The sequence below is a fragment of the Macrobrachium rosenbergii genome, chromosome 10, assembly GCF_040412425.1.
Source record: "Macrobrachium rosenbergii isolate ZJJX-2024 chromosome 10, ASM4041242v1, whole genome shotgun sequence".
Taxonomy (NCBI): Eukaryota; Metazoa; Arthropoda; class Malacostraca; order Decapoda; family Palaemonidae; genus Macrobrachium; species Macrobrachium rosenbergii.
The window spans coordinates 4,560,515-4,581,179 of NC_089750.1; the positions used below are offsets into that span (position 1 = coordinate 4,560,515).

Here is a 20,665-nt window from a genome sequence, read left to right on the forward strand (position 1 = left end):
GCAGAGAGATTCACTTAATATATGATATGATAAAAGTGGAAACCTGATGTAAATGGTTAAATGTGAACTGCAAAGACTCATTCAAGTTAAGTGCATTGAATAGCCTTCAAAAGCCTTTGCTACCCTCAAATTAAAATATAAACACTTAATTTACTCCTTCATTAAATAGCTTTAAGTCCCGTCAGCGTGAAAGTAAAATCTACATGATGGAGGGGTAAGGTTCATTTAAAAAATGGAGTATTATCTGGCAATCTTGATGCTTGTATACCATAGTTCATTTTGTATTATAATTTACATTACCTTGGTTCCTTCTTATGTTCTCATACCTTTTGTCTTAAGTGTGCAATTCTGTCATCCTTTATAAAGTCAACAAACAGGAATGTATGGCAAAGCTCATCTCATACCCCATCAAGTACTTTGACTCCTTAAAATATTAGAATGTGCTGCAGAATGTGAACTTGCGATAACATGCCAAACAAATAGTGTTAGTGGGATAGCAGACCACTTTTGCTCACACTGATTTGAATTCTATCACAATGCATCTTCAACAATTTCACAAATCTATACATACTTTTACAAACTTTGGGTTCCCTACCTTCCTGGACGCAACAGAGCCGGATCAATAAGATCTGGACGATTTGTGGCTGCCACTACAAATACATCTGCTGTGCTTGCTACACCATCTAGCTCAGCTAAGAGGGCAGACACTATCCTGCAAATAGGAATAAATAAAAGGGTGCAGTGCTGTAACTTATGTAAGAACCATACTGGTCTTTTCCTCTAAAAATGAACTATCTAATATACAGTAGTGAATTTTGAGATTACACATCCTGTCCAGTCAGTAATATCAACTTGTTAACATATTAGCCTCCATCAACCACTGTTCACTGGCACTACAGAAGTACAGTACTCTGAATACATGTGACTTGGGTCTGGATAATAACCCTTTGAGGATACGTGGGGGAAATCAAAATCTGTCTGACCCAGGACACCCACCCTTAGCTCAGTGAAAATGATTGGTAATATTTTTCTTTTTTTGCTTTTCATAACATCATACTTTAGGCTATATAAATGAATTTGGTGTCATTTTAAAGCTAAAGGGTTGAACTTTAAATTGATATTTAAAATTGCCAAAAATTAAAAAGAATAAACTGACATCAAGAGAAAAGGTTAACATAATGAAAACATTTTTGTTACTAATTCCCTAAAAAATTCATGATTGCGGTAAAGAGACATCCCATTTCTGTTTAAACAGTGTAAACGTACTGTATGATGAAGCGCCTTTCCAATAATATGAAATCCTTACTATTTGAATTACATCTAAAACCACAAAGAAAATTGTTAAAAATGTAAAATATATTTGAATGGCATAAATTTGATTAGCCAGTGGAATAATGGTTTGTCACTTTTTTTTTTTTTTTTTAATTTACCACAAAGCAGAATATTACCAATCTCCATAACAACAAACATCCATAAGTGCCATATTCAGATTTCGTTGTTATGACACTTTTTTACGATTCTGGGTCAATTTATTTTTTAAAAATATCTTTTGATGACGAATCAGAATCTCCAAGGGTTTATGGTAACCACAACAAAGCTCACTCTTATGGTCCAATCTGCTGAAAGAATTAGGCCGCATATTTATTATACGAATATAAAAAAAGTGGCTTATTTTCTTCAGCTTAGCAATATCTAGCACCATAACTCAAACATAGCAAGCCCGAATAGTTCTTTGATTTACCGCTACCTGACTATCATTTTCACTAATCTACAAAATAATATACAAAGAATTATCATTATAAATACTGTTATTATTATTATCACTAAACAGTGTTAATAAGTTTAACATGACCATAGGTTCTAATATGGAATGCTCAAAGGATATGTCCATGAATTACAGGTGAAAATTACAGCGAAATAAAATTAACGAAACTGAACTGCTATAAGGAGAGAGACCAAAGAAATCAAGTACGAAGTGGAAAGTAGGAAGGAAAAGGATAATGCATAGAACCTTTGGTACTATCTAGAGTGCTATGTAAGGAACACTCTAAGAGGTATTTCCTGAACTAAAAGGTATCTAGGGGAACAGGACAGATTTCATGAAAATGAACAACAATGAGAAAGAATGACTCAAAATTTAAAAATTTTTCCACTGATATTTCAAAGACTGCTTCTCTCCATAAAATCTTTCTGTGAAAACTTAACAACCTACCGATCCATAACCCCACCAGAATCTCCTGAACGACCTCGGTTTGGTGCTAAAGAGTCTAATTCGTCAAAGAATATAACACACGGAGCTGCTGCCTTGCCACGAGCAAATACTGTTAATGTAAAGCAATATATTAATTAGTCAGTACCTCAAAATACCTTACCACTATGTCAAGCTGAAAATTGTTTGGGAAGCTAGCTACTGTATACAGCTAATTACCTTCCATTTATGACATATGCATCCTGTTAACATAAATTTAGAACTTGCACGCCATCTACTTGCCTTGACGAACATTTTCTTCACTCTGCCCTACGTACATATTCAGCAGTTCAGGGCCTTTAACAGACATGAAGTTAAGACCACACTCAGTTGCAACTGCTTTTGCCAGGAGAGTTTTTCCTGTTCCTGGTGGACCATACAATAAAACACCTGAAAACAAAAGTACAGTTATAAAAAATATATTTTACAACCTCATGACCACTACCATAAAATGAGGTAGAGTAAAAGCCAAGTAGTAAAGTAAAGGAAAGTTTAGTAAAAAACCAGTGAAGCTCAACTCCACATTCCAAAAAAAGCAAGCAACAAGAATTTCATGACAACTTTAGACATGAGATACAACAAAATTTCAATAATCAGGTCCTGAATGTTGACTCATAAAGTCAACAAATACTGTATACTGTACTGTACTAAGAAACACATTATGGACTATGAGTAGTATAAGTGTATAACTTCAGGTGTATTGGTATATTGTGTAGGCCTTTTCTCCTAACACAAGTTTGTTCCAAAAGGAGTTGACCTTTTGGTTTTCAGCAAGTCTTTGGGAATGACACTGCTAATCCTTGCCATTCTCAACCATGCGAGTGACCCTGAACAACTTATTAACTATTCAAACGCTGAATCACTGCTTAAATCAACAGAGACAATAAATTTTTTAGAAATGGGGCTCAGAACACTTCCCCCTTGACTAGGAGCACTTTTAGGACACTCATTTGTAAGGTGTGGCTGATGACTATAAATGTCTATAGATAATTTACAGCTGCATTCTCTTAGTCTTATTACATACCTGATCGTCGAAGACCGCTCGAAACCAGCGTTGGGTGACGCAGAGGAAGCTGGATGGTGTTCACTACCTCACGCTTGGCTTCTTCTAAGCCACCTATGTCCTTCCATTGCACTTGAGGAATACGGGGTGCCCCTAAAGCTTTACTGCGGTTTGCTTGAAGCTCATCTGACAAAAATCGACAAAAAAAAATCAATAATGAAACAAATAGCCAGATAATCCTTATTCATATACTGGATTTAAGAGTAAATAACAATTACTATACTGCTTTAAATATTTTCAAAGAATAGAGAGATATCAAATGATGCTTTTCACACACTAGAGACATGTAAAAGTTCATTTCATCTTTAAACTGCTCAGAGTTTCAACTCTATTAATTAAAAGTAAAATACAGTACATACTGGCATGAAATACTTCCACGCAGGATTACATGCATGAGAGATTTGTCATATGAAAAGGTTCACAAAATTAAGGAAGAAAAATCATCTGTAAGGATAAGATGATAAGGGGCTCCAAGATGATGAAAAGGTTCTGTGACTTCTTTTTCTCTGCTGCCAAGCTCTGGCATTCTATGTCTACCTCTCTTTTTCCTGACTCTCAAAATCTCCCTTCCTTTGAGGCTGAATGTCTACTGTTTTCTCTGTGACAATGTCCCACCATTCTTCAACAGGTAAAAGAGCAAAATACTAAAGGGAATGTAGTGGGGTTAGCATGAAAAAATGTAGAGAAAAGTAAAAAGTGAATAAGACCTACCTAATAACAATTTCTTGATGAAACAAATACTGTACTCTGAACATGATCACATTTAAGGAAACCACAGAGTTTTAGTACTCTGCAACAAGGAAAATTTGGGTCTATGTTCTATGCAGAGCTGTTCACAAAATAACATGGGTATGCAAAGGTAAAGAATCATAAGAACAGAATGGAAGGGGTAGTTAGTCTCAAATGAGACAATGGTTAAGAAAGTGGAAGTATCCTATAAGAGTAAGAAATGTGTTACTGAATGTTAAAGAAGGCAAATTAAGAAGGCAGGTAGTATGGCATAAAGAATAACAATGAATGCAAATTGACACAAAGTGGAAAGCATAAAGATTCTCGGGACTGAAGATGAAGACAATATGAAATACAGCACTGTTTGTACAGTTAAATGAACCATCAACAACATGATAAAGAAGGTTTAAAGGGGCCTGTAAAAACAGTATTTGGTGTTTAGTCTCTTTAAAAACTCTACAGAAGTTTGACAACTGCAGTGGTATTCTCGGTACAATCTTAAAACAGTCTACTTACCTAAGGCCTGTATAACATCTCTGTAGGTCACAGGTGGAGTATCATTACTGATATTAGCACCATTGATTTTTCCATCTTCTAAAGACAGTCGACACAAACATAACCTGTGGAAAAATTATGGAATTTGCATACTCTATTTCATTTACATACTAAATACTAAATCTAGTACAAAAGTATTGTAAAATGCACTCCTAAATGTACAGTATCAATTATACAGCATCAAATGATAGGTGGTCATGAATAAGTAGCTGACAGTCTGAATTTTAAATATGTATCAATATATTTCACTACTTTAAAAACAAAAAAATGACGCAAGAAAATAAGATTACAGTACCTAATTTAAGATTTATTTTTTAAATACTTACCCCTCCATTATATAGCTGATATAATGGAGAGGTAAGGTTCATTTCTAAAATATAAATACTGGTACTTAATTTAAGATTTATTTTTAAAATACTTACCTCTACATTATATCTGCTATATAATGGAGAAGTAAGGTTCATTTAAAAAATAATGGATTAAATGTTCATCTGTCTTTACTAAAAGAGAAAAATTGATATATAAAATCTTAAATGAAAATATCAAAAGGAACTACTGCACTCACAGAAATTTTTTACCAAACTCCTTCTCAACTCAATGCAATCATATGAACTGAATATATATATTAAAAACAAGCAATATACAGCAACACCTATTTTACTTGGTAAAATTTAACAAAACTTTTTTGCTCCACCTAAAAAATTTTTTTCTTACATCTTTCCTGAATTTGCCATGTAACAAACCTCAGCCCCTTACATAAACTGTGGTCTATAGTCTTCTACCTGTTCATCAAAACTAGTTAATGTATTTATGATCATATAAGCCTATATCTTCTGGCCAATCTATTATACATGAAAGCTAGCATTCTACCTCTTCAGAGAAAATTAACCAAGTACTGTAATTGTGAGTGACAAATACCCCTTCCAGCACATTTTCCTTGGCTGTTTCAACTCTTATCTTCCTACACTTCTGACTTTCCAGTGAAACTAAATAACCAGTGTTCTGAAGTCCTGGGCTATGCACAGATTCTGCAACATGGTGCTGGCTTTGAGTTTACCTTGCCTGAATATACATATAAGCACGCTTTCCCTGTTTTGTTAGTGTTCCATTCACTATATATAACATTACTGAACTTTCTGTAAACAAGCAGCCAATTAAGGTACAGTAAGTAGTTTTCCTTAATGCAATGATACATGTACTGTAGTACATAAGCACATACACAGACTTAAAATTATATGCATGTAACACTACATTAACTATACTGCATTAGATATGTGTCAATAAGAGTACTGTACACAAAGGGCAGTTAGGGTGTTGTTTACTTAACATAATACATACATGTGCAGATACCTGCAGGCTAGCCTACATGCTAGGCTTACACATTGACTTTATAAAAGAACACAATCACATACGTAGCTTCATGTAATTAAACTTACAGAAAATCTTATTTAAATACACCAACTTATAAATAACAAATTTTCTTACATTTAACTACAATTTTATTTGTTACATTCATTTCGACAGCATATTTAAGAACTCATAAATTCAATGTCACTGTCAGAGTTATCCATTAGGCAGAAAAGTAGAGGTGTTATAAAATGCTATAAATTAAGCAATATAAAATAGCTTGTTTTTTCTTGTAAATTTCAGAAGAATCATCATAAAAAAGACTTTTTCCTGGTGTAGCTCACGCTTTGCCTGTGGTTTTTTCCTGCCATACTGCAGTAATAGGTTTTGCTATTAAATGCTTACATGCAAGCACAATATTTTTTTTAATATTCCCCTCTGAAATTAGGGGGAATCTTACAAGCCGAGGGGTCTCATATGCCTGCCAATAAGTATGGTAGCATGACAGTTCAGGATCTTTAATCCTTAACCAGTGTATTTTGCATTTAATTAGGTTCTGATATCCTATAAGAAAGATTAATTTGGCCTTGCAAAAGGTATCTGTACTTATACTTTTTATATATCCGCATTATACATTGGCTAACCTTTGAGCTGCAACATAGAGAGCCTGAAAATCTCCAAAAATGTATCCAGCTGTGCGTTGTGCTAAAATTCTAATCTTATCCTTCGGCTCTGGCAGTGAGAAGATCCAGTCGAACATCAAACTTCGCTGAGAAAGGTCTGGTACCTCAACAACTTCTTGGTGGATCCAAACACTCCATAAATCAGCTAGAAAAGGTAGTTACTTCAAAACTATAAAAGCAGATACTGAATATTGCATTTTTTAACATATAAAACCATACCCTAACAGAAATTTCTGCTAATCACTAAATGTTGAAAGATTTGGTCGAAACTATAACCTATTAACAGTTTGACTCTTTATGGTTAAGTAATTTGAAGAGGAAGGCAACTGTCACTCTAACACATAAAAAGCTTTTGTATGAAATATGAACTTCTGGAACGTCAAAGTGAGGTGATGGAACGATGAAAGAATGAAAAATTATTTTAAATTCTATACATTCTCTTTGGGAACACATGTTCAAGATTGTGCTGATGCCAACATTAACAATATTAGGAAACTATAAACTGATGACTGACATCCTTTTAAGAACTGATATCAGTGATATAAGCTTGAATACGGTAAGGTCACAGCAGACATTATCACATAACTATCACTGTAGCCTGTTAACATACATATAACAAGAATGATTAAGCTATACTGTGCAAGTTGAGATCATGACCTACAAAACATGAGGTCATTATCCCTAAAATGAATTTTCTTATGATAAAATTAATTGTTTGGTACTTATCTACTGTTATATTGTGCTGTTAGGTGAGACTGGCATTCAAATTAAACACAATAACACTTGGCTGACCTGCTAGGGCTGTCTCTGTAATCACCTGTTTCCCACCAGGTGATACTGGAATGTTTAAGTTCTTGTCAGAATTCTTCATGACCACCCACTAAAATATGGGGAGGCTGGGTGGGTTTCCACTTTAACAGCAGGCAAATAACAAAATAATTAATTTTATAAAAAAAAAATATTCATTACTTAGAATGAATCTTGCCTACTATTAAAATCAGCTGATTGCCACATTGAATGAGGATGGTGGGTTTGTGCAGTCAAGCAAACTAAAACCTTTTTAATGAGGGGGAAAAAGTTTCTAAACATCCCTGTCTGTTGTGTGATCCTTGCCAGATGTTGGAACTACAGCAGGGTGTAAGGCCCTCATGGCTAGGTTTGTCAGAGGATCCCAGGGAAAGAGGACTCTTTTTGGAATGGAATGGAATATAGAATTTAAGCCAAAGGCCAAGTGCTGGGACCTATGAGGTCATTCAGTGCTGAAGGAGAAACTGAGAGTAAGAATGCTTTAAAGGTGTAACGGGGGGAAAACCTCACAACTGCACTATGAAACAATTGTCAGATGGTTGGAAGTAAGATGGAAGAAAGAGAATATGAATAGAGGTACAGTCAAAAAAAAATGAAAGGGGTTGCAGATAGGGGCCAGAGGGATGTTATCAAGAACCTTAAGTAATGCTTACAGTGCAACACATGAAGTGCACTAACGGCACCACTCTCCTAAAGGGGGAGGACTAACCTTGTAGCACTGTTTATATCAGCATACCTACTTTAAGACTGAGCTGATTAACAGCTCTCCTACCTCATTAGAGTACTTTAGTGACTCCTGTTACCTAGCCTGAGTTGAGAATTGCCCGAATCCGAACCAATTATAGTCTAAAAATTTCTAAAGAAAAAATTCCTCAACTTCACCTTCAGGTATGAAGGAGAGCCCTATACACCAATGTGTACCTTCATGCGACCCCCAATGAGGAACTCAATACCAGGATTTCACCTAATAAGTACTAATGACTCCCAAGAGAGCCTGTAAGGAAAGAAAACTTCCTCTACCTTTATGAAGGAAGTTATCCATTTTTACTCTTGAAGCACCCAAAATAGAGAGGATAGGAGGAGGAGGAGAGAAGGAGGATGAGGAGGAGGAGGAGGAGGAGGAGGAGGAGGAGGAGGAGGAGGAGGAGGAGGAATGGAAGAGGAGGAGGAGGAAGAAGTGGAAAAGATTGAGTAGGCTTACGACTGGACTAAATGAATTATGTACACAGTCTATTGGCCTCTTGCATCTTCCAATACTTCACAAAATTACTCATCCTCTAATCAACCACTTCTTACTTTCCTCATCATGAGAAGACAAAGCACACTTGTGTCCCTACAGGTAGGCTAACACACACAGTGTGACCACCTTGCACAACTGAAACATTGGGTTTACACTAAACTCATTCCTATACAGCCTAATGCTTATCTCTGCTTGCTGTAGATGAAATAATGCAAAAATAGAAAACATACACAGTATCGTACAGGAAAAAATCAACCAGATATAGCCAAAATTATTACTATTGATTCACACAGCATGGACAAGGGTACAGAGAGTGAAGGCTTTTGACAAGAACATAAACATTCCAACACCACCTGCTGGGAAACAGGTGATTAGAGACAGTCCTAGCAGGTCACACCAGTATTATTTTGACTGTTTTGAATGCAGATTGCACCTAACAGCATGTAAGATTCATTCCAAATGGAAGGCTTTTATGAGACTTCCCTTTAAATGATCAATTAAGTAATACACACTGATGTCATGAATGTCATTAATGACACTCAATATATCTGAGCATTCTTCACAAAATTTATGCCACCATGAGAAAGTTCTCTTATCATTGCTGCCAAAAACACATTTTACTACATTTGGTCTAAGAAAATTCAATACATAATTTAAAAAGAGCAATATTTCAATTATATGTGACAAAATCAGACTGTTCAATTTCAGGAAGAGCTCACATTTAAAAACTAATCAAAAAAAGATAAATTATGATCTAATTGCATTAATGCAGTACCTGAGATCAAAGATCGCTGAGGGGTTGTGCCCACAACAATAACATCTGACTGTTGTAATTTAACCATCTCTTCTTTTAATGCTCCTACCACACGACCATCATCATTTCCATCATTATCCTGTGTGTTGGTTGGGTTTTTAAGGCAAAAAAGAAAAGAAGAGTAAAACTGTACTACTGACTGAATATCATACAATTTTAAATCTAGTTTATCAAAAGCCAAGGGATGTATTAATAATCACTGTACATGAGTGAAAGAATTCATACATAGATTTTATGTACTATTTATTCTGATAATATAAAAGAAATGGACAGTAAAGATATTTATTACAAACATTAGCATCCTTTCTGTTCATGAAGGTGAAAAAAAGATACAACAGCATAAAATGGCAAATTATTCCCATAGGTGCTGTTACTCATAAAGCCCACATAATTATTTACCAATATCCTGTAAGTGAATGCACTTAGTCCTCGTACATATACATCTTTTCCAGGAATCATTCTCAGCTAACATCAGCAATAACAACTTTGGTTGATTCAAGTACAGTATCAGATAATCAAGCAATACTTTGCTAAAATATCTATTATTTTCAGATGACTGGAGTGACAATTTCACAACGTACCTTTGCAATGCAATGAACATCTTTCAGAGCAAGAATACAATGGCCATTCGTTGATGCTCGTACAAATGCCTGGCGAACACGTGCTTCAGTTGTTCCACTTGTGTCCCTTTTAAATGCCAGCAATCCACCCAAAGAACTTCTAAACCCAGATCAGAGGCTGACAGGTTTACTGCTTCTTCAATTCCATTGCCTGGAGGTCCAATAAACAAAATAGATGCACTGGCTACCGAATCTGCCATAACAGAATACCTTTCTTTCATCACTTGAGAAGATGACACACCTTCAGATGCTCTTGAACTTGATACACATGAATTATACAAGTCACTTTTATCACTGCATTCTGAACAAACTTGTGAATTGGTATTTGAATCAAAAACCTCTTGAGCTCTGCATTTCTCCATCTCCATGACTGATTTTAACTTAGAAATACTGCTGTTTAAAACTGGAGGTATTTTTACTTTACCATCTCTCAGAATGGTTTCATTCAGTGAAGGAAGAGGACAATGAGTTGCACCGCTAAGATACAGTCTAGTGATGCTTTTATTCACAAGCATTGTCTGCTGGCTTTCATTTCCGTCCTTCCCTTTAACAGAGCAAATTTTAATGAAGATATACTTTGGAGGGATTATACAATTACTGTGAGCAAACTCATAAGCAAGATGGCTTGGCAGTGGAATCACAAGGACATCATCAAAGGTTACTCCTTTTGGTATGCTAAAATAGTCATTAATAATTTTATCTATACAGCTTCCACATTTATAATGGAGGGATTCTATATACTTAACCTGCACCTCATGTGCTTGCCGTGGGCCACTTTGGAAATTCACATCCTCATATATCAGAGGTTCTGTGCTGTGAGCATTATGCCACAAGACAAGTACTCTTTGAAAAGCTGATGACATACAGTACTGAAAATCATTTGTCAACTCTACAGTAACTTCCACATTCTGTTGGTTTTTAACAACATTATGATAAAGAATGGGAGATATCATGCACAAGTCATCAGGAATATCTGGTGATATGTGGAAAACAATCCATCTACTTTTGGTGCGACAGAACTGCTTTAAATGAGGGTCTTCGCAGCACTTTGTGTAGAAGTTTGCATTTACCCACTGGGAATTCTTGACGCTAAGGGAAAACGCAGTCTTCGGACTGACAAGAGCCACAGAATTGAGATCATACTCAACTCCATTTGGTTTAACTGTTCTGTGGAAGCTTTTCACTGAAAGTTTTCGCACTTTCAGGGTAATCTTGGTGCAACTTCCTCTAGCTACTTTGGTGGCATATACAAGCGGATTCCTTATGTGGGGACGGGTTGCTTTCAATAGCGAGCAAACATACAGGAGAATACCTAACTCACAAAGTCCTCTTCTGGTAAATTGTCTTTCATCCATAGTTGACCTGAAATATGAAATTTTAATATATTACAGTGTACACCAAATATTTTAAAATATCCACAGGTAAATGGCACATTTAAAGCAAAACTAAATAATGTTCAGTTGCACTGATGAATAAAACCTATACAGTACTGTCTTATAAAAAAATTAATTGACAAATGATGTACACAACTGTATATTTCATAATACTTCACTGAATACACAGAATCAAACAAAAAATTTTAATTTCTTAAAAAAAATTTTTTGTGGTTAAAGTAACTATTTTAAATGCATTAAAAAACTACACTGAAAATTTAATTTTTAAAAATTTCATAAATTATATACATATAATGGACATTATTGTATCTTGAACTTACAAAACATATTTTAAAACTTTCTCTTTTACTTACTTTACAGTATTTTACATTAGTCCTAAGCTTCCGACAATAGCATTAAGACTTTTACATTAGTCCTAAGCTTCCAACAATAGCATTAAGACAAGACCAAGCTGCACCAACTGAAGAAGTCACAGCACACATATTTCCCAGTTTTGTTGCCTTGTACAATTAACCTCCTTTCTTCTTTCATTACAGACCTGCAAATTTAATAAGTGGTAAATATATTGTAAAATTTTGAAGTTTTCCTCCAAGTCCAATCTTGAAAGAGTTTGATTAAAGGCACACAGCCCCTAAATACTGTATCTGCATAGTTTACCCCCAAAACCATGGAACCATTGTTGTCTAAATTCTTTAACGAAAGACAACAGAGTTCAAATGTGAATGGTTTTATTTCAACAAATGACAAGTCTCAAGAATTTATGATTTTTTTCAGCTCAGTGGTCTAGGTAAACTATTTCTTTTATCCATTTCAACAAAAATGGTTAATGATAGGGTGCACGAAAAAATGAAAATTTCCAATTTGATCCTAATAATCTTTAACTACACCTGGCAATGCTAAGAAACTTTTAAACAGTCTTATATTAAAATATTCACCTAGTACAGGATAGACATTAAGTTATTCACAAAACATATGGCAGCAAGTGCCTAACATAGCCTAAATGCCTTTTCTTATTCCAAAACAAAACATTTGCAGAACAGGTTAGGCCCTTAAGACAAGGCAATATATGCAGTGACTTTCATGGCAAAAATAAGAAACTGAGTTTTATAATACACTGAAGATTATCTAGCTTAGCATCCTAGCCTCATTAAGGGGGCTAGGCAAGTGTTCTGCTATTACAGTGGCTAAAGGGAATCAAGGGAAGCTATGCCCAATTACGTAATGTATTCTTCAGACTACAAAAAAAAAAAATTTACATCAAAATCAAGATATAAACAAAACTGACAAGCTGATGTACAGTAAAAGAAAAGCACAGGAAATAAGTGGACCACTGGATCCACTTAAATACCCACTACATCAAAACAGTTATCCTGCTCCAAAATGGCATAAACTAAATTAGAGGTAAATTTTGTAATTTATCCATAATAACTGATATTAGGCCTATTTCTACATTCACTTCTTCTAGGTAATGTGACTTCCACTGCAAATGTAACCTAGACTATAGCCTACTGGGATACTGGTTTGATGTTTGGATAACCCAGACTTCAAAATTAACATAGGATTATGTTGACTGTTCCCCACATAAAAAAAAAACTGAAGACTACTACCGCACCCCTTTCGTTTTGGTAACTACCAGTTTACGTGCAAAATGGGTGCCGTGTTTAATACCAGCCCCTTGGGGATGAACGTAAAAATGATGGCAAGTACCAAAATGATAAACAAAAGATGTAAACATAAATAAAATCATAAAGGTGGTAAAAATTCTTGTCTGGAACTGCTGGGAACCAAACGGCAGTAGAAGTCATAAGATTTATCCTCTGCCTAACTCCAAGAAGCTTATTTTGTGTTTACAGGATTTAATGTACAGGTAGTGTTAACCTTCGTGGCTTTTTTAATGGTACTGCACACCTAGCTTTGCCTTCTACAAGAAACCTTACCCCTTGGGCAACATACACACTCAGCCTAAGCTAGCCTACTATTTGGGCTGGTAAAAACTTCATACAGGGGTTAATTTACATATTATCCAATCCTAAGACAATAGGTGAAGTATTTAAAATGTTACCATTAAGAGCACTGATGAAGTGGTAAAACTTTACTTTAGTTGCCAGTCGTTGACCGGGACATGTTCCTCATACATAAACAGACATAACCTTTCCAATAATGCTAGGTCCTGAGATAACCAGATCTTACCTACCTAACCCAACTTAGGGCAATGTGCCTTGACCTGGCAGGGGGGGAGGCGGCCCCCCATCGGAAAAAGACCATAAACTGTCCCAACTGGCAACTGGCGGGAATCATGCCGCGCAATAAAATAAAATTTTACTGATGAAGTTATCAAAATATTACCATTAGCCTTGCCCATAAGCATAGGAGAAGTTACACAATATTACCATTCAGCACATATCCTTAGAGTTATCAAAATATTACCATTCACCCCTTACCGGACAACCCGAGATATCTTGTGATCAGTGTTCTAAAAATTTTGGACTTAACACAAGATATCTCGTAAAAATGTTAAATGCTAATATAGGACTAATATGAGATGTCTCATGATCCACAGTGTTGTTTTAAGGCTTCTTCGAGATATCTTGTGCTATATCATACGTTTGGCAGTGGTACTTGCTGCTGGACGTCGTGAGTTATTGAGAATGACTTTTTTACTTTTTTTTTTGCACCAACTACGCTTCATTAGTAGCACTTCAGTGGTCATCCTGGTCGTTTGTTTGTTTGCTTTTTTGCTTCTTTTTGTCTGCTTTTACATAAGTTTGTTATTTTACTTGACATCTTAGACTGTTTATATGTTATATTACTAACTCATTACGTTGATGGGTAGATCTAAGTAGTAGCTCCACGGCGGCGATTTCCTTCTAACTTGACTTTTTCTACAGTTTTTTGGTTGCTAATTATGGATTTACCTTCATTTTTTGTTGCACAAATGTAATAAACCTGTAATTAACCCCTGAAGCCCATCCAACAAGGGGTTTCCATACGCAATCTTCACAAGACAGAGCACGGGTACGTCTGTTTGGAACGGTTCATACCCCGTCCGGCAAGTGCAATAACTTGTTAACGTATGGATACTGCCCCTCTGGGCCAGTACTAACCACGGCGAAGGGACATTCCATTTGGCCGACAACAAACAAATGCACCGCCAGTATCAGAAGCCCTAAAAGTGTAGAAAAAACCAGTTTCCCAAGTAAAAACCAGCGCGGAGCTAATACTTAGAATTACCCGTTGATGTTGTGTCTTTCGTTAGTCTCCTGACCATTTTGTGATACGTCAAGTATGATTATAATTCTTTTTCTTTTACGCCGATACGGACTATTACTAGCTCTCTGGTGGTGACTTTGAGAATCCATTTGTTTTATTTCTTCTTTTCGACTGTTTTTAGGTAAGTTTGTTTCATTTGTCATTTTAAACTGTTTATGTGATATAGGCCTATTATTGACTTACTGCGTTGATGTCGCGTAATTTATTAAGTCTCTGGACTTTATTATTTTAGCCCAGTTAAGGCAAGTTACCATGACGACAGTGATACTGAAGAATCATTTGCTGATCTTGAAATGCCCATTTTCAAAATTACTAAAACTAGGCTAAGCATACGAGATATCTCGTGATAGATCAAAATAGACCTGGGTATACGGTAATTTGTACGACATAACTCGTTAATGACCATAAAAGGTCTCAAACGGAGTTTCTAAATATTACTATTTTACACAGAATACGCTAATTATATGTTGAAATTAACAAGTATAGTATCTCAGCAACTCATATTTTCAATTAATTAAATAAAATTGGAATCTTTTTTGACACTGTTAAAAAATATGTCCTTAGGAGAAGATTTATCAAAATACTACCATTCAGAGAAATGGCGAAGTTATCAAAATATTACCAACATCATAAATGATGTCAGACGACTCCGTTTCTATAAACCACAGCTCACCTTGACGACAACCACAAGTTCAGGTGGAGGTAATAGTAGTAGTAATCAGAGAGCTTTACTCTGTAACGGCTCTAGCTTACTATGTATTCGACTTCGTACGTAGAACGAGGTTTTCCTTCTATAACTTCACCCCAGGGGTAGTTGATAATACTCCTCTTTTTATCTACTGTACTTTCTTTTCCCATGATTCTCGACACTTGCTAGATTTATCAATAAAGTTCGATTGCACTTGCATCTCATTCGTAACCAATTTACATATTAAATCATTCTCATTGCATCGCCCGAAGGTCTTCAGTAATATAATAACGCCTCTAAGAGCATAATCTCTCTCTCTCTCTCTCTCTCTCTCTCTCTCTCTCTCTCTCTCTCTCTCTCTCTCTCTCTCTCTCTCTCTCTCTCCAGCAAGATATATACAGCAACAATCAGAGGTGTTACAAAGACAGTTGGTTTCAACCATTTACATGTCCGTGAAACTCAAAATATGAGGGCTTGTATAGGCGTGGACAATATATTATGTGTGTGTGTGTGTGTGTGTGTGTGTGTGTGTGTGTACCTGTGACGAACTTCACCACAATAGCTATTAGTTTGCACTAAGATATTTATGGTCTAATTATGGGCCCATCAACAAAAGACTAAATAGATAAACAACGCTGTCCAGACTCGTGTTTAATTATCCACTTCCGCATTGTTTGGAGAAGTACATCAATGTATCATGAAAATAATTTCATTTTCTTTACCTACTTGGTTTACGTTCTCTTTCATTACCCAGCCCATTCACAGGGTAACTTTAACAATCTTTGAGCAGTCCATTGTTTCTGAACAAATCATAAATATACACAGTTACTGGATTGCTCTGAGAGAGAGAGAGAGAGAGAGAGAGAGAGAGAGAGAGAGAGAGAGAGAGAGAGAGAGAGAGAGAGAGACTATTGCATCCTTCAGTAACAAACTCGTTCTATGATTTCTGTACGGAAATACAGTTATCTCTACCAAAATTAGGTATAGTTAAACATAAGTTTTACAATACATACTGGACGCTTGTATTTTCAAAACTACTTCTAAGCTTGTATTGAAAACCTTACGTGTAACGTGGTCAATAGTATTCACGTATAAAAAAATCTACTTGTGGTTTTAGAGTTACTAATATCTTGCAGACGTAATAATAAAGGTTGTTCTGGATAACCGTATCAGGTATATTAATGTTTTTCAAAACAACTAATATACATGATACGGTTATATTGCAATGATATGGGAAAGGTATGTAACTCCCCTTGCTTTGAGTCTTGAAATGCAATATTCCTCCCTTGTTGAAGGTACGCGCTTGTCTTAGTTAATAATCTACTTGTTGCCATAACACTTAATAGTGTTCCTTTGTATTTTTACCTTGGTGTAACAGCAAATTACCAAGAATTGTTAAGGTAATGTTACGTAAGTTGCACCACGTCGAGCATGCATGTGTTTGCAATTGTACCTCCATCCGTAGGATAAGATGTGCGATATTCTTCCATAAGTTTTTATGAAAAAGTCAAATCTGAAGTTAAACGTCTCTTGCGAATGTAAAGCCAGGCAAGAGTACAGTATAGCCTAGGCTAAGGACCGAATGCTGTGTAAGAGTTAAGTTAGTCAAGAATAGAGTATTGCCTAGGCTAAGGACTGAATGCCTTATTTTTCATCAGAATTAGCCATTTGAACTTTCCTATCACTAAAAAAATTATTTAAAGTAACCTGAACATGCACAAAACTGATGGAAGTAGTCAGATCAATTACACCGCACTTTTCAACCCCCTGGGATATAAAGGGATTAGTCCTTGTCCCAAACAAATGGTATGTATAGGATACTCTATGGGCAGGTAAGTAAGAGGCACTATTTCCGTGGGGTCAATATAAGTACTTGACCTAGCCAGGTTATTCATACAGTTTAAAGGAAAAGGGATGAGCATGACAGCTAATTGGGTGGAGACCTTTCCAACAATGCTGGCCCGACACCATCTTTTCTTTCCTTGTTCCTTCGTTACTGGTTACTTTTCTTCTAAATGAAGGCAATGGATTAAGAGGAATTTATTTACTGGATAGAAATTCAGTTGCTAAATGTGGTTCGGATATCTGAATAAAGTTGCTAAATAACCAACTAAATAGATAGCAAATTATGTATACAGTAGAGCTATTAATCAGCTCAGTGGTCTATAAACTAAGATATACTTAACTATATTTATATATTACTGATCATTTATCTTCTAAATGAAGGCAATGGATTCAGTTTGTTTACTGTGTGTGTGTGTGTATCTGAAAAGTAAAACATTTGGAGATATATATTATATATATATATATATATATATATATATATATATATATATATATATACTGTATGTATGTATGTATGTATGTATGTATGAGAGAGAGAGAGATATAGATAGAGATATAGAGAGAGAGAGAGTCCATATATACGCTATATTTATATAACCTCTGGTACGGCTTAAAAACTGAAAAGAATGCCTTTCTACAAATAAAAGGCAACCTCTGGTGTCCTTAAAACCCTGCTTAAGAAAAAGGAAAACAGCTGGCCCAGACTAAAAAAAAAAATCTAAGCTGTGAAACCTCAAGAAGAAGAAGAAGAAGAAGAAGAAGAAGAAGAAGAAGAAGAAGAAGAAGAAGAAGAAGAAGAAGACTCAAATTGGAAAGATCGACAAAACATCTGGCACAGTTCTATTTTTGCAGTATGACGACAGGACAAACAACCTTAACGATATGGATCTTCCAATGAACATTTGCCTTCCGAAGGCGAAGATTTAAAAGTCTGCTCAGCAGAACAGCTGACGATGTGTGAGGGAGGAAAACGATCGAAGTTTACGTTAGGGAACACTTCGAACGTCCCACACCATTAGTTAGCTTTTAAATTGTCCCCAACCCCCACCCGGGGGGGGACGGGTGTTTGAAGGGCAGCGGCGTGGTACTCGATATTTGGAATCTATCGTAACACGATAAACAACTCACATACAAGTCACAAAATATCCATCTCCCCTTGCAACCTTGACATTTAACATTCGCCGGTGGAATTTACTCGATGTTGTTGCTCGAGTAGAGGAGAAAACAACTCGTAAATGACGCTTCCATCAATCTGACGGATCAATTTATCGGTCACGATAATTCGCTGATATTATACTACCTTTAGGGACCTCTATATTTGGAAAATTTCAATTCGTGACGAGCTGGACAGAGAATAATAAAACATCCTCTGGAGCACTGAGAATAATAAAACATCCTCTTAGGAGCACTGGTTTTGGTCAATGACGTTTTCCCAGCTATCGACGGCGATTGACGCTAATATCGCCAGGTGAGTTCAGTGATCTCACGAAGAATTTTCCAGCTCTAACTTGTTGAGGGAAATTTGTTTGAAAACTCTTGTGCTTCTCAACTGAAAGAAATGGGGCTAACTCACTCTTCCTTGTCGATTGCTCGGGACTTTTTTGGGTATTTCCGTAACCGGTGGATCAACTGGTGATCTGTTTTTTCAGTGATCTTTCCCCGAATCTTATACTTTTCCAACACCAACATTAACTTGAGGGAAATTTGTTTTATATGAAAAGCAAGATAGCCATCAACTCTCTCTTCTTCTTGTTGATATATTTGTTTTGCTTCCTCTTTCCTCAATAAATGCCACCACACAACAACTTAACAAATTCCTTCTTTTAAAAGTGACTTGATCAACTCCTTCTCCTACTCCTCCTCCTCCTCCTCCTCCTTCTTCTTCTTCTTCTTCTTCTTCTTCTTCTTCTTCTTCTTCTTCTTCTGTATCTGGACAGTACCTTCTTTTCTATCTCCCTTGGAGGCCTTTAGCGACGGCAAAAGAAGTGCTAGGAGAGAATCACTCGACCCATTTTTTATTCTGCTGTACTTCAAGAGCAAGACTGACCAGGAAGGCTGGACTCATAGGGGAAAGGTAGCAGCCTCATTAGGTGCTGATCTCATGACACCAAGACATACACGTCTCTGGTCTTTTTCTGAAGATCCTGCATGTGGTGTGTTTAGGGGGGACCTTGAGAATCTTTTTTCTTGGTGTCGACCGCTGTTTTACATACATACATACACACACACACACACACACACACACACACACACACATATATATATATATATATATATATATATATATATATATATATATATAACTTTATATATACATACACACACACACACACACACACACACATATATATATATATATATATATATATATATATATATATATATATATATTACTAACAGGACCTCATTTAAACTGGATGGTATCTAGTGGAGATATTTATTCAGAAAATATCTCCACGAGATACCACCCAGTTTGAATGAGGTCCTGTTAGCAATTGAACTAATGCACAGAACAACTGTGTATGTGATAAAGTTTTATATATATATATATATATATATATATATATATATATATATATATATATATAGATAGATAGATAGATAGATAGATAGATAGATAGATAGATAGATAGATAGATAGAAGGAGTACATAAATAAGACTGACTATTCCAGGCTATTAATATTAATCTGTCTTCTTCCAAACGCTTGTTTATAATACAAAAAAAAAGTACACTTAAATATTCCGCTGAAGTCATCGACCGAATCTCTTGACTGTAGGCAGAGGGCACCTGAATGATTTACGAGCTCAGCCACACAGGTGATCCTCCAAGCAAAGGGGTAATGAGGGCATTGCCATGAAAAGCGGGCGGGGAGCCTTGCTGCCCTGATACCCAACGCTTTATCCTGTGAACGAAGGAGTTTGTTTGGGATGTCGAGTAAGATACCATCAACGACAAACGAAAAATGTTTTTATAAAACACAGACACGAGTTTATTTTCGGTCCGCACAGTAGCGTTACTGTTTTAGACCATTACAGAGAGAGAGAGAGAGAGAGAGAGAGAGAGAGAGAGAGAGAGAGAGAGAGAGAGAGAGAGAGTCAATGACCCTTGAAATAGAAGATTTTTATTTAATGGCCAAAGAAAACGCCTCTTTTTATCGTAGCTTTCGAGAGGAAGCGCAGTATCTATCAATCGACCATTATTCCGTCGTCAGCTTCTTTTACAAAAACAGGTGGTCAAGAGCTTACTCCACAGCGCTGTCTATCGAGACAGACGCCGCCCCTGTCTGCTAGTGATTCGACTCCAGTCGTGCGTTTGAAGGAAATAGCTGCTTGCGTTTTATGGCTTATTAAACTCGTTTAT

The 20,665-nt window shown here is 36.0% G+C and overlaps 2 protein-coding genes across 2 annotated transcripts in view; one reads left to right on the forward strand and one right to left on the reverse strand.

The window, feature by feature from the left end:
- The window catches only part of Pex6 (peroxin 6), a 79,836-nt gene that overhangs the window by 1,659 nt on the left and 57,512 nt on the right, over positions 1-20,665 (reverse strand). Inside the window, 10 exon segments of the mRNA XM_067109785.1 lie at positions 596-712; positions 2,213-2,321; positions 2,492-2,638; positions 3,273-3,437; positions 4,557-4,660; positions 6,587-6,770; positions 9,448-9,565; positions 10,068-10,174; positions 10,177-11,468; positions 11,854-12,038. Coding sequence (XP_066965886.1) covers positions 596-712; positions 2,213-2,321; positions 2,492-2,638; positions 3,273-3,437; positions 4,557-4,660; positions 6,587-6,770; positions 9,448-9,565; positions 10,068-10,174; positions 10,177-11,461 — 2,336 coding nt within the window. The 5' untranslated portion in view covers positions 11,462-11,468; positions 11,854-12,038.
- LOC136842965 (putative golgin subfamily A member 6-like protein 3) overlaps positions 18,725-20,665 on the forward strand; it is a 47,452-nt gene continuing 45,511 nt past the window's right edge. Inside the window, exon 1 of the mRNA XM_067110975.1 lies at positions 18,725-18,771. Within this exon, the coding sequence (XP_066967076.1) occupies positions 18,725-18,771 (47 nt within the window). The remainder of the gene's footprint in view (positions 18,772-20,665) is intronic.